This window comes from Channa argus, chromosome 5, assembly GCF_033026475.1.
Source record: "Channa argus isolate prfri chromosome 5, Channa argus male v1.0, whole genome shotgun sequence".
Lineage (NCBI taxonomy): Eukaryota > Metazoa > Chordata > Actinopteri > Anabantiformes > Channidae > Channa > Channa argus.
Genome location: NC_090201.1, coordinates 25033661 through 25047771, shown reverse-complemented (window position 1 = coordinate 25047771; position 14111 = coordinate 25033661). Strand labels below are relative to the sequence as shown.

The window sequence follows — 14111 nt, the reverse complement described above, 5'->3', positions numbered from 1 at the left end:
TAAAAAATGAATTATTGTAATTTTTGTGTTTTGTGATTCATTCACAACCATTTAATGGTATAAAAACAACAAAACGTAGTAGAAATACAAAAGTATGTTGGTGTTTCCAGACTTTTTCTTGCCATTGTATTTCTCTTTTCCTTCTTAAAGGTCCCTCCCAGTCATGTTTTAAGACTTTTCAAATTGCCCTGCTGTGAATAATAAACTGTGTCCACACACAGAAGGAAACATTGCAGTTTTAATCACACGAACTCTCTCTGCTCTTTGAGAAAGTTTGGATCTTTGTAAATATTGTGCATTTTTAAAGTGTTACTGCTCAAAGTTAGAGGTTAATTTCACAGTGACGTCTTTATCTCTTGTTGTATGTGAGCTGGAACTAATAACCAGAAGGTGCAAAGTAACTAAGTACATTTTGTGGCAACAGTTTTGTGGTACATTTACTTTGAGTATTTGCATTTTATAGTATTTCAGAGGTAAATGTTGTACAATTTATGTCACTAACCTACATTTATTTGTCTGCTTTGCGGATGCACATTCACAATATCAAATATAATCAACTAATCAGCTCTGATGCCTTGATATGGATCAAATCACCTGAAATTAGCTCAATTCCACAAAAAGTCACTAACAGAGATTTGTAATTTTTATTTTTTTCTGCTTTGTCTTTCAAAGTGAAAAATGAATGTTTTCAGGGGAAGGCAAGTGTGAAAGTTAGAGGGAAAGTTTCATATCCACCAAAATGGTTTAATGTTGGTTTTCACCCAGTTTGATAAATATGCTAATAGTCAATACAGATTGAGCTGTTTGTTGATTACCCACTGTGACCATCATCATCACAATCATCATCATCATTGACATAAAGGCCACTGAGCTTCACCTGGACAGATTCAAGTTACTGATGGACGAACATAATATTTACTTATCATACACAAACATCCATAACAGAAGTACATAATCAGTTATCATCCCCAACATATCATACCTAACATTTTTATTATATAAATGGCTCAATCAGAATTGTTATCATCGGGAACCACTGGTAGTATCTTCAGTGGAACTTGTTGCACCATATTAATAAATAATGGAAACATCTTCTCAGTGAAAGTGTGTGCGAACGTGTGTATGTGCCTGTTAGTATCAAGATCAGAGAATGACACTTTTCCTCTGGTCCAGTCCAGATGAACTCTGATCCTCTGTAGCTTCTCCACCAGAAGAACAGACACGGAATGTGGTGAGAAAGCTCTGTATTTATCTTGCTTTAATGTTATTGCCCACAGTCCATGAAAGTCCGACTTTTTCTTCCTTTCCAGGAATCTGGTGCCACACCCAGAAACCATTTTGTATTTTCTCCAACCTCAACATCCCAGCTGTGAGACCCTGAGTTGAAGCCCTCTGAGCCCAGGACAATGCAATAATTGTCAAACCTTTCTGGGTTTTAAGGAAGCTTCTGTTTCTCTCCAACTCTCACACTGTTCAAATCTTTAGATAAAACAAGTTCTGGATGAGCAGAGTTTGGATCCAGAATCACAGGATAGTAGGAGACCATTTCCTTCATCTTGTTCCAGATGTTGAAGGTCAGGTTGCCCAGGTGTTTGGCCACATCTATCAGAGCTCCAGGGACCAGCTGTGGATCCTCCAGCAGGGGGCGCTGCTGGACTCTTTCCACTGTAGCCTTGTAGTTCTGCAGGAACGAGACGTTTTCAGCTCCCAACTTTTCCTCTGTGGCTCTGATTGTGTCTGAAAGAGCTGATATCTCACTGCTCAGAGCCTCAATCTTCTCCTTCATCATTTTACTCTTTTGCTCCTCCTCCTCCCTCAGAACAGTGATCCTGGCCTCCTCTTCCTCTTGTAGAAACTTATAAAGCTTCTTAAACTGCTCCTTGATCTGTTTCTCTGTGTGTTGAGCCTGAACTTTTATATATTTTGCAGTTTGATCACAGTTTCCTTTAACTTGTTCAAACAGCTTCAATTTCTCCTGTAAATGCTTCAGTGATTTCCGGAGCTCCTCTTTGTGATCCTGTGCAGCTTCATTTACAGGTCGGAATTTGTGGCCCGTGTGTGTTTTGGAGTCTCGACAGACGACACACACTGGCTGCACATGATCCAGACAGAAGAGTTTCAGTTTCTCAGAGTGCAGACTGCAGAGATCCTCAGACCCTCCCTCCAGTAAAAAAGCCTCACACAGGTTCTTTAAATTCAGATTAGAAGGTGGTTGGTTACTTTTGGAAACAGCATTACAACTGGGACACTCATTAGTCTGTTTCCCTCTCCACCATGTCTGAACACAGTCTTTACAGAAGCTGTGGCAACATGTCAGAAGTACAGGATCATTAAAGATGTCCTGACAGACAGGACAAGTGAGAACATTCTCACATCCAGACGCCATTTTCTCTCTGCGTGAGGCTGAAAACACAACAAGCAGATCATTGAAACAGGAAGTCATTTTCATTATTTCCTAAGTTTCTACAGTTATTTACAGTTTGATTCACAATCCTCTAAAAACTCACATCAGTAGTTCAGGTTGTGTTGTTAATATTCCAGCTTTCTCATAAACCCTCTGTGAAGACTGAGGTTTTTGTTGGATGTTGAATGTGATCTGTCTCCGTTTTCTCTCAGTGAAATGATGGTTTCAGTTTCCTGGTTTGTCTCAGACTATTCAAAATGCGGTTGGGGCTTTGTCACCTGGTTTCTCCTAAATGATCACCTGTTCAGCTGTGTATAAGGGTGTGGCCTATTCCACTGTGTTACTGTATTTACTTAGATGAACACTGGCAGTTTTGTTGAGGGCAGGCAAATACAAATTCAGCAGGACCTGAAGATCTCTGCAGTCTGCACTTTGAGAAACTGAAAAACTGAAGCTCATTGAACAAGTTAAAGGAAACTGTGATCAAACAGCACAACACATTAACGTCCAGGTCCAGTCGGTCAGCGGATGTGGACACATCGGTCGCTGTGGGGTGGGGGGACCAAACGGTCACGTCACTAAACACGCACGTTACATGCCAGTCCAGGTCCAAGACTAATTGGAATTCTTTTTTTTTCCAACAGGAATGACAAAATTGTGAATATAATCAATGGACTCACAAAAATGAATGAATAACATTTCAGATGTGGAAAATTGATTTCAAATGAGACAGAGTTGCTATAATCACAGGAAGTTTATATTTATTAAAACCATTAGTAGAACAGTTTTGATGGGGAGAATGGTTGTGAAACAGAGGATACAAAAAGCCAAAGCAATTATTTTTCGTTTTTTTACAATTTTTGAGCTTCCAGATCCCAAACATGGGCCAGTTCAAAAGCACTTTAACTATTTAAAGAAGCTGTCATACAAACATTGAAAAGCCAACAGTGCTTGATGAAAAAATGATTTAAACAGAATTGTCATAAATGTCACCATCTTCATCATCATAATTGTTCTTATTATTACCATTGTTATCATCAGGAACCACTGGTAGTATCTTCAGTGGAACTTGTGGCACCATATTAATGAAGAATGGAAACATCTTCTCAGTGAAAGTGTGTGTCAAGGTGTGTATGTGTCTGTTAGTATCAAGATCAGAGAATGACACTTTTCCTCTGGTCCAGTCCAGATGAACTCTGGCCTATGTAGCTTCTCCACCAGAAGAACAGTCTGGTAATGTGACGAGAAAGCTCTGTATTTACCATCCATTAATGTTATTGCCCACAGTCCAGACAAGACCGACTTTTTCTTCCTTTCCAGGAATCTGGTGCCACACCCAGAAACCATTTTGTATTTTCTCCAACCTCAACATCCCAGCTGTGAGACCCTGAGTTGAAGCCCTCTGAGCCCAGGACAATGCAATAATTGTCAAACCTTTCTGGGTTTTCAGGAAGCTTCTGTTTCTCTCCAACTCTCACACTGTTCAAATCTTTAGATAAAACAAGTTCTGGATGAGCAGAGTTTGGATCCAGAATCACAAGATAGTAGGAGACCATTTCCTTCATCTTGTTCCAGATGTTGAAGGTCAGGTTGCCCAGGTGTTTGGCCACATCTATCAGAGCTCCAGGGACCAGCTGTGGATCCTCCAGCAGGGGGCGCTGCTGGACTCTTTCCACTGTAGCCTTGTAGTTCTGCAGGAACGAGACGTCTTCAGCTTCCAGCTTTTCCTCTGTGGCTCTGATTGTGTCTGAAAGAGCTGATATCTCACTGCTCAGAGCCTCAATCTTCTCCTTCATCATTTTACTCTTTTGCTCCTCCTCCTCCCTCAGAACAGTGATCCTGGCCTCCTCTTCCTCTTGTAGAAACTGATAAAGCTTCTTAAACTGCTCCTTGAGCTGTTTCTTTGTGTGTTGAGCCTGAACTTTTATATATTTTGCAGTTTGATCACAGTTTCCTTGTAATCTTTGTAATCCTGTGCCACTTCATTTACAGGTCGGAATTTGTGGCCCGTGTGTGTTTTTGAGTTTTGACAGACGACACACACTGGCTGCACATGGTCCAGACAGAAGAGATTCAGTTTCTCAGAGTGCAGACTGCAGAGATCCTCAGACCCTCCCTCCAGTAAAAAAGCCTCACACAGGTTCTTTAAATTCAGATTAGAAGGTGGTTGGTTACTTTTGGAAACAGCATTACAAATGGGACACTCATTAGTCTGTTTCCCTCTCCACCATGTCTGAACACAGTCTTTACAGAAGCTGTGGCTGCATGTCAGAAGTACAGGATCATTAAAGATGTCCTGACAGACAGGACAAGTGAGATTATTCTTACATCCAGATGCCATTTTTTCTCTGCGTGAGGCTGAAAACACAACAAGCAGAACATTGAAACAGGAAGTCATTTTCAGTGTTTCCTAAGTTTCTACAGTTATTTCTACAGTTATTTAAGTTGCCCCCTATGTGGCTAACCAAACAATCGTCTCATCAGAGATTCTTTTGACCAGCTAGAACATGTTTATTTTGAAATAACTGATGACTATAGGTATGACAAACCTTCGAGAGGTAGCGGACGCTATTCTCTCTAAATTATTTCAAATATTTGATTTGTATGAGTGTGTAGCGGAAGAAGTGGGAACTCTAAACACGATCAAATCAAGAGGCCTATGATATGTGGTGTCACTGAAAACACAGCAACCGTATTTGTTAAAATAAAATGAGATATTAGAGTGTGTGTGTTTGTGTGTGTATTTTAAATAGCAGTGGATATAATGTGTGAAATAGATTAGGTATAAACCAAAGTATGTATTGAATTTGTTTGTTATAATGACGTGAAGAAAAAAAAAGAAAAGAGGCTCTATGAGATAGCGGCTGAAATATCAATTAACTCCATAGGATTGTTTTATATGTCATAGATTTAAAAAAAACAAGATGTTAAAAGAATTATTGGTTCATTTGTGTTTTCTGAAGCGGACATATAAAGCTCTCTGAAAAAAAATATTATAATCCGTCCCACCCCGGAGGCCTTGGCAGTATACAGGAATTCTATCATGCTGCGAGAGGAATCGCAGAGGCACAAATCTTGGACACAGAGCAGATCTTATTTAACCATCATGAACAAAAATGGATTTTACATCACGCTCCCCAGCAACTCATCATCACATATACCCGAACAATAAATTATGGAATTACAGAACAAAGCTCGCGAGACCCATAGTTCTTAAGGAACCTAAGGAGATGGCGCTTATTGAGGTGCAGTTTCCCAGGGTCTGGAACACTTTTTCACGCAGGGGTGCGGAAAATCCGTCTACAGCCAGGGTGTCCATGCAGTATAACAATATTACAAATCATGTCTACTTCATGGGCGCTAACGGTGTAACGTTCATAGTCAAAGGGAAACTAGCGCAGACATTGGGCTTCAAACCGGGGGTCGCTTTTATCATCCCCACAGATACCGAAAAGACAAAGATCCATCTCACTGATGACATAGACATTTCTTGAGAGTAGTAGTTTCTGGGTCGTACACACCTGTCGTGATCACACACGCTAGTGCGTCGTCCGCATCCGAACTGACCTGTTGAAAGAGGCCTTTAGCAAAAACGCATAAAACATATTTTACTCTTCTTAATATAGTTTTTAATTTGTCCTATCTATATATAAAATCTATTCATCTTTTTAAGATATATGCTTCGGTAGTAAATTGTAATATAGATTGTAAAAAACACTCACCTGTAATATATGTCCTTTTCCCCAAAGCTTTTTGATAATGTGAGGAGGTAGAAAAATAGCAGCAGCAGCGATAATTAGGACAGTAACCGGCTACTTTTTAAAACTATATACGCACTTAAAGGAGGCGTTCGCACTGCGATATGACGTGGAAACATTTGATTGGAGGGATCCCCGCCCACTGGTCGTGACTGACAGGTGAAATACACACATGAACCATCACGAGCGCAACCACGTGGAGGGGGGTTGGTCAACTGATCTGGACACACCCGGCGCAGTAGGGGTGGGGTTTGGAGAACAAACGGTCATGACACTAAACACGCACGTCACGCGCTTTGGTGCCAGTCGGTCAGCGGATGTGGACACATTGGTCGCTGTGGGAGTGGGGTGGGGGGAACAAACGGTCACGTCACTAATCACGCACGTTACATGCCAGTCCTGGTCCAAGACTAAGAGGTTCTGGCATTTTCTACTGAAAGAAAAACAGACCAGCTGCTCTAAAGGAGGAAGAAAAGCAACAAGTCATATGAGGAAGGAGAAGACTGAGGCTTTGAGCAGTGAGAAATTAGCTCTTTGTTATATTTAATTTGCATATTTTTCCGCGGTCAAATGTGCTTAAAAATGAATTATTGTAATTTTTTGTGTTTTGTGATTCATTCACAACCATTTAATGGTATAAAAACAACAAAACGTAGTAGAAATACTACTACTATAAAAGTATGTTGGTGTTTCCAGACTTTTTCTTGCCATTGTATTTCTCTTTTCCTTCTTAAAGGTCCCTCCCAGTCATGTTTTAAGACTTTTCAAATTGCCCTGCTGTGAATAATAAACTGTGTCCACACACAGAAGGAAACATTGCAGTTTTAATCATACGAACTCTCTCTGCTCTTTGAGAAAGTTTGGATCTTTGTAAATATTGTGCATTTTTAAAGTGCAACTGCTCAAAGTTAGAGGTTAATTTCACAGTGACGTCTTTATCTCTTGTTGTATGTGAGCTGGAACTAATAAGCAGAAGGTGCAAAGTAACTAGGTACATTTTGTGGCAACAGTTTTGTGGTACATTTACTTTGAGTATTTGCATTTTATGGTATTTCAGAGGTAAATGTTGTACAATTTATGTCACTAACCTACATTTATTTGTTTGCTTTGCGGATGCACATTCACAATATCAAATATAATCAACTAATCAGCTCTGATGCCTTGATATGGATCAAATCACCTGAAATTAGCTCCATTTATACCAGATGTGCAGTTTTTGTTCCACAAAAAGTCACTAACAGAGATTTGTAATACTTTTTCATTATTATTCATTTTTTCTGCTAACAAACTCGATACATTTCTTCAGGCTATTTCACAGGTGAAAAGTTAATAACATGTGAAACATGCAGCATCACAACAGATAAATGCAGGGAAAAAAGCTGTGATTGTATAAGACAGGATGTTGAAAACCCCGTTTTACAAGATGTTATAGATTTGATGGACTGTTCCACTGCCAGTCAATGCAGCCTAATAATTGTTGATTTCCCACTGTGACCATCATCATCACATCATCATCATCATTGAAAAATTAAAGTCACTGAGTTTCACCTGGAGAGATTCAAGTTACTGATGGACAAACATAATATTTACTTATTATACACAAACATCCATATCAGCAGTACATAATCAGTTATCATACCCAACAACATCAGACACAGCATGACATGATGCAGCATGACAAAGTGTCCACTCCGTGTAGCAACATCTGTCACCTGAGTAAATGCTCGTACTTAGATTGTGTGTGAACCCAACAACATAAGTGACACTGACACACGTAACCTTTTTATCATATAAATGGCTCAATCAGAATTGTTACCATCATCGTCATCATCATCATTATCATCATCTTCTTCTTCTTCATCATCATCCTTATCATCACCATCATCATAATTATTTTTCTACTTATTACCATTGTTATCATCAGGAACCACTGGTAGTATCTTCAGTGGAATTTGTTTGTCCTTATTATGAAATAATGGAAACATCTTCTCAGTGAAAGTGTGTGCGAACGTGTGTATGTGTGTGTTAGTATCAAGATCAGAGAATGACACTTTTCCTCTGGTCCAGTCCAGATGAACTCTGATCCTCTGTAGCTTCTCCACCATTAGAGAAGTCTGGTAATTTGGTGAGAGTGCCATGTATTTACCTTCCATTAATGTTATTGCCCACAATCCAGACAAGACCGACTTTTTCTTCCTTTGTATGGAATCTGGTGCCACACCCAGAAACCACCATGTACTTTCTCCAACCTCAATATCCCAGCTGTGAGACCCTGAGTTGAAGCCCTCTGAGCCCAGGACAATGCAATAATTGTCAAACCTTTCTGGATTGTCAGGAAGCTTCTGTTTCTTTTCAAATCCCACACTGGTCAAATCTTTAGATAAAACAAGTTGTGGATGAGCAGAGTTTGGATCCAGAATCACAGGATAGTAGGAGACCATTTCCTTCATCTTGTTCCAGATGTTGAAGGTCAGGTTGCCCAGGTGTTTGGCCACATTTATCAGAGCTCCAGGGACCAGCTGTGGATCCTCCAGCAGGGGGCGCTGCTGGACTCTTTTTACTGCAGCCTTGTATTTGTGCAGGAACGAGACGTCCTCTGCTCTCAGCTTTTCCTCTGTGGCTCTGATTGTGTCTGAAAGAGCTGATATCTCACTGCTCAGAGCCTCAATCTTCTCCTTCATCATTTTACCCTTTTGCTCCTCCTCCTCCCTCAGAACAGTGATCCTGGCCTCCTCTTCCTCTTGTAGAAACTTATGAAGCTTCTTAAACTGCTTCTTGATCTGTTTCTCTGTGTGTTGAGCCTGAACTTTTATATATTTTGCAGTTTGATCACAGTTTCCTTTAACTTGTTCAAAGAGCTTCAATTTCTCCTGTAAATGCTTCAGTGATTTCCGGAGCTCCTCTTTGTGATCCTGTGCCACTTCATTTACAGGTCGGAATTTGTGGCCCGTGTGTGTTTTTGAGTCTCGACAGACGACACACACTGGCTGCACATGATCCAGACAGAAGAGTTTCAGTTTCTCAGAGTGCAGACTGCAGAGATCCTCAGACCCTGCTGAAGATTTCTGATCTCTCTCCATTAAAAAATATTCACACAGGTTCTTTAAATTCAGATTAGAAGGTGGTTGGTTACTTTTGGAAACAGCATTACAAATTGGACACTTATTAGTCTGTTTCCCTCTCCACCATGTCTGAACACAGTCTTTACAGAAGCTGTGGCTGCATGTCAGAAGTACAGGATCATTAAAGATGTCCTGACAGACAGGACAAGTGAGATCATTCTCAGATCCAGATGCCATTTTCTCTCTGCGTGAGGCTGAAAACACAACAAGCAGATCATTGAAACAGGAAGTCATTTTCAGTGTTTCCTAAGTTTCTACAGTTATTTACAGTTTGAGTCACAATCCTCTAAAACTCACATCAGTAGTTCAGGTTGTGTTGTTAGTATTCCAGCTTTCTCATAAACCCTCTGTGAAGACTGAGGTTTTTGTTGGATGTTGAATCTGATCTGTCGTCGTCTTCTCCCAATGAAATAATGGTTTCTGTTTCCTGATTTGTCTCAGACTATTAAGTATGCGGTTGGGGTTTTGTCACCTGGTTTCTCCTAAATGATCACCTGTTCAGCTGTGTATAAGGGTGTGGCCTATTCCACTGTGTTACTGTATTTACATAGATGAACACTGGCAGTTTTCTTGACGGCAGGCAAATACAAATTCATACTGGAACCATTTGCTACAGAAATCTGTTTTTCAAAACTACGGCTACATTCATTACACATCATGTGGAGCTTCTGACCATTTCTAGTGCACATCAGTGTTAGCTTGTGCGTGTCCACCATTTGTTGTGTCAACAGCTAATTTACAAGGAAAAGTAAAGCACTGTCTAAGTTGTGAAAGAAGAGCATCTGAGGGAGAACCACCTGTTTGCTTGGCTTTAAAGAACCTGTGTGAGGACTTTTTTACTGGAGAGAGACTCAGCAGGATTTGAAGAGCTCTGCAGTCTGCTCTTTGAGAAAACTGAAAGTCTTCAGGAACATGCAACACAGTCCAAAAAAAAAACTACACAATCAAACACCTTTTCCTGAAATGTGGCCTTTTAATGGCAACCTACGTATGTGAAACCTAACCTACGAATATGAAAAACCTAGATTTGACTTTTAATTCAGACAAACGTGCCATCAAGGACTGTTTTTATTTGTTAGGTTTTTATTGCATAAGAAAACCTTCTGCTTAAAACCAAATCAATAAATTCAATAAATCAATCCACATGTGTTGAGGCACTGATTCTCCATCTTTGTTTGGCTCTGTTCATGTGGTAACTGGGTCACACTACAAGTTGTCAGAAACTTTCCTGTTGCCTCAGGTCATTCATGCCAACACTCATGTGACTCTAAGGTAAGGAGAGAGCCAAACCACTCACCTGTCTCCACTTTGATTTGAATTGAAAACACCAGTAGAAGTGATAGCACCAACCTGTTTACCTGTTTTTGAGAACTATAACTGATGCTGCCTGTAAGTTTGAGGAGTTTCTGGCCTTATTCCCGTACATCTACGTACATTTCCTGTTGTTCCTGTGATTCTAGTTCTGAAAGTAGCATATTCTTTGTTGCCTTCATTTGTTTGCTGGGCTTGTTCAGTTGCTTCCACTCTGGCTCAGAAAAAGTTGTTCTGCTTTTTTCCTTTCTTCCTCACTTTCTTCCTCCTTTAACTTGAACTCTTACCTGCTCGACCTGAAATCTGCCCAGACCTCAGCCTCTGCGGCTTGTTCCAGACCGTGGTCCATGTCCATGTGTGTAGTAGGTGAAGTAGTAGAGAAGAACAAAGAAAAAAATGAAAGGAAAAAAAATGTGTTGTGTAGTTGGTTTTATTCTGTTTGAGAGAAATATGCACAGCATTATTTTCCTATTGGTAAAAACTATGAAGTGTTATGTTTGGCTTCATTGATGACTCCATTTGCCCTAAATATGAAACATAGGGCACAGAACTGCCCACCAAGGATGTAAAAAAAATAAAAAATAGAAATATACTTACACCAGTCAGCCACAACTTTAACCAGACAAAGTGGTTTTAATGTTATGGCAGATCATATCAGCTTCTGAAAAAACGAATTATTCTTATAGGCGAAGGTCTGTATTTAAAATGATGTTTGTTATTTATTAGAATTAGTTAGAAAAAAATTAGTTAGAGAAACCTAAAATCAAGTTGATCCAAAAAAAGATCTCGTCTCTTGTAGCTTTTGTGGTTATAAATTACCTAAAGCCACCACAAGCATTTGGTATCTTGTTTCAGGCAAAAGTACAGAAGGGAATATGCACCAGAACATAATTTGATTGATATATCTCAGATGTTTGTTTGGCCTTGGGTAAAGAGGCTTTGTTGTTTCTTTTAAAAACCCGGTCAAGAGCAAAGTTGAAGGAAGCAGAGAGGACAACACAGAAGAAGGAAACACTCATAGAATTCTCCGACCAACTCCTTACAAAATATTGTAGGATTTCAACAAATGATTTTCCATTTTATTTTTGCCTTGAATTCACTTGCAGGTGGAGATTCTACTAGTAACTTTGACAGTATTTCATTGACGTCTGATTTTCTTATTCACGGCGACTTACAGTATAGTGAGAACAACGATCAAGCAAGAAAAGCCCAAAATGAGACCTACAGCGTGTTAAATGACTTTGCCCCTATTTCACAGAACACTATAGTCTATAGATGATTAAATGACAGGTTTCTCAGTTTTCCACAAGGCCAAAGACATTATGGACATGTAGGACAATCAATCCAACAAAACCGCTATAATACATTACAAAGGAAATACATGGAATACAAGGTTTATATTGAAACAGCTCAGATGATTGTTCAACATTTTTAAAATTTCAACAGTTATATAACAAAATGGATAATTATTATTAATCACTGATCATTTTCACTTGTAAGTTCTAAATGTGCTACATTTCTGACCTACATTTTGGATGCTCAGGTGCGTCCTGCTGCGCGTGAGAACTTTAGACAGTTACACCATTAACATTCCGATCAAAAGCAGTGCTGTGAGTATCACAGTGAAGATAACAATGGTCACTAGTGGTGTTTGCGTTGGGGCAGGTTCTGGTAAAATCTTTAGCTCCACTCTTTTCCCATTGCTAAAGTATGGAAACATCTTCTCAGTGAACCTGTGTGTGAAGGTGTGTATGTGCGTGTTAGTATCAGGATCAAAGAAGGACAGTTTTCCTTTGTCGCAGTTCAGATGAACTCTGGTTCTTTCTAACCTTTTTTTCATTCGAAGAGTGACAACTTTGTTTGGTGGGGAGAAAACGGAGTATTCTCCATCCCAGAACTTTAGCAGCCACAAACCAGATTTTATGTCTTTGTCTCTATGGGCAGACTCTGCCGCAACACCCAATAACCAATAGTCATTGTTTGTAACCTCAACGTCCCACCTGTGAGCACCTGTGCTAAAGCCCTCGGAGCCCAGGATGCAGCGGTAATAGTTGATCCTCTCTGGGTTATCAGGAAGCTTCTGTCTCCTTCCATATCTCACACCGGTCAGATCGTCTGACAGGACAAGATGTGGATGAGCAGTGTTTGGATCCAGAATCACAGGAGTGTAGGACACCATCTCTTTCATCTTGTTCAAGGCGGGATAAGTCAGGTTGCCCAAGTGTTTGGCCACATCTATCAGAGCTCCAGGGACCAGCTGTGGATCCTCCAGCAGGGGGCGCTGCTGGACTCTTTCCACTGTAGCTTTGTAGTTCTGCAGGAACGAGACGTCTTCCGCTCCCAGCTTTTCCTCTGTGGCTCTGACTGTGTCTGAAAGAGCTGATATCTCACTGCTCAGAGCCTCAATCTTTCTTCTCATCCTCATACTCTTCTGCTTCTCCTCCCTCTTTAGTGCAGTGATCCTGGCCTCCTCTTCCTCTTTTATAATCTTGTAAATCTTCTCAAACTGCTCCTTGATCTGTCTTTCTGTGTGCTGGACCTGGATCTTAATGTGTTCTGCTGTCTGATCACACTTTCCTTTAACTTGTTCAAAGAGCTTCAGCTTTCTTTTTATGGGTATGAGAAAACTCCGGATCTCCTCTTTTCGTTCCTGGGCAACTTCATCAACTGGTCTGCATCTGTGGCTGAAGTGTGTTTTTGAATCCCGACAGACAACACACACTGGCTGCTGATCGTCCACACAGAAGAGCTTAAATTTCTCAAAATGCAGAATGCAGAAATCCTCAGACCCTGCTGAAGCATTCTGGTTTCTCCTCCTTAAGAAGGCCTCACACAGGTTCTTCACTACCAGGTTACGTGGGGTGTGTGGGGTTCTAAGCACCCTCTGACAAACTGGGCATTCATATCCATGTTTCCTCCGCCACCAGGTTTTCACACAGCTCCTACAGAAGCTATGGCTACACGACAGGATAACAGGGTCTTCGAAAACTTCGTGGCAGATAGGACAGGACAGATCCTCATCTAAGTGGAAAGCCATTTTCCCTCCTCTCGCTGTATCCGTTTGTTCAGACAGGTCCACTATTCTGGCTTCAATCCGAACAGGAATTTTATGTCTGTGTGTGTCTCCTCACAAAGGAAAATGACTTCTGTTTCCTGGTTTGTGTAATGTGATTCAGTTTGTTCAAAGTTCTCAGGTGTCCCAGGTAATAAATCTGGGGCATGTCAGCACCTGTTTGCAGTAATTACAATTGGGGATTGTCAGAATGGATTGTTATTCTCTTAGAGAACTAGATGGGTTACTAGATATTCTAGAGCCATTAACTGTATTACTAATGGAATTTAAGTGGCATTGGTCTTGAAATGTTTTAGCTTCAATGAGTTCAACACTAGTGTTTTGGGTTTTTTTGGCTGGTTTTGGGCCACAATTCTCTGGTGCTTTACACTTAGGTTGTTCCCGTAGGGATTAAGAATGAGGATAAGTGTAGAAATACGAGGCAGGGATAAACCCTATCATGC

At 40.4% G+C, this 14111-nt stretch overlaps 2 protein-coding genes and 2 pseudogenes across 2 annotated transcripts; all 4 read right to left on the bottom strand.

Annotated features, from left to right (window-relative positions):
* Positions 1-630: 630 nt before the first annotated feature.
* On the bottom strand, positions 631-2649 carry LOC137127562 (nuclear factor 7, ovary-like; annotated as a pseudogene).
* Positions 2650-3370: 721 nt separating this feature from the next.
* Positions 3371-5366, bottom strand: LOC137127560 (zinc-binding protein A33-like; annotated as a pseudogene).
* A 2038-nt stretch (positions 5367-7404) lies between these two features.
* On the bottom strand, positions 7405-9736 carry LOC137127561 (nuclear factor 7, ovary-like). Its single transcript, XM_067504683.1, has 2 exons — positions 9582-9736; positions 7405-9478 (listed from the first exon to the last, which is right to left on the bottom strand). Exon 2 carries the CDS (start codon positions 9459-9461, stop codon positions 8061-8063), a length of 1401 nt encoding a protein of 466 aa, XP_067360784.1. The 5' UTR covers positions 9462-9478; positions 9582-9736; the 3' UTR covers positions 7405-8060.
* A 1283-nt stretch (positions 9737-11019) lies between these two features.
* LOC137127543 (E3 ubiquitin-protein ligase TRIM39-like) lies at positions 11020-13822 on the bottom strand. Its single transcript, XM_067504649.1, has one exon. It carries the CDS (start codon positions 13630-13632, stop codon positions 12172-12174), a length of 1461 nt encoding a protein of 486 aa, XP_067360750.1. The 5' UTR covers positions 13633-13822; the 3' UTR covers positions 11020-12171.
* Between the last annotated feature and the right edge of the window lie 289 nt (positions 13823-14111).

Bases quoted from the DNA above. Each gene is read 5' to 3' on its own strand.
- LOC137127561 (XM_067504683.1), bottom strand. From the start codon at position 9,461: ATGGCATCTGGATCTGAGAATGATCTCACTTGTCCTGTCTGTCAGGAC.
- LOC137127543 (XM_067504649.1), bottom strand. From the start codon at position 13,632: ATGGCTTTCCACTTAGATGAGGATCTGTCCTGTCCTATCTGCCACGAA.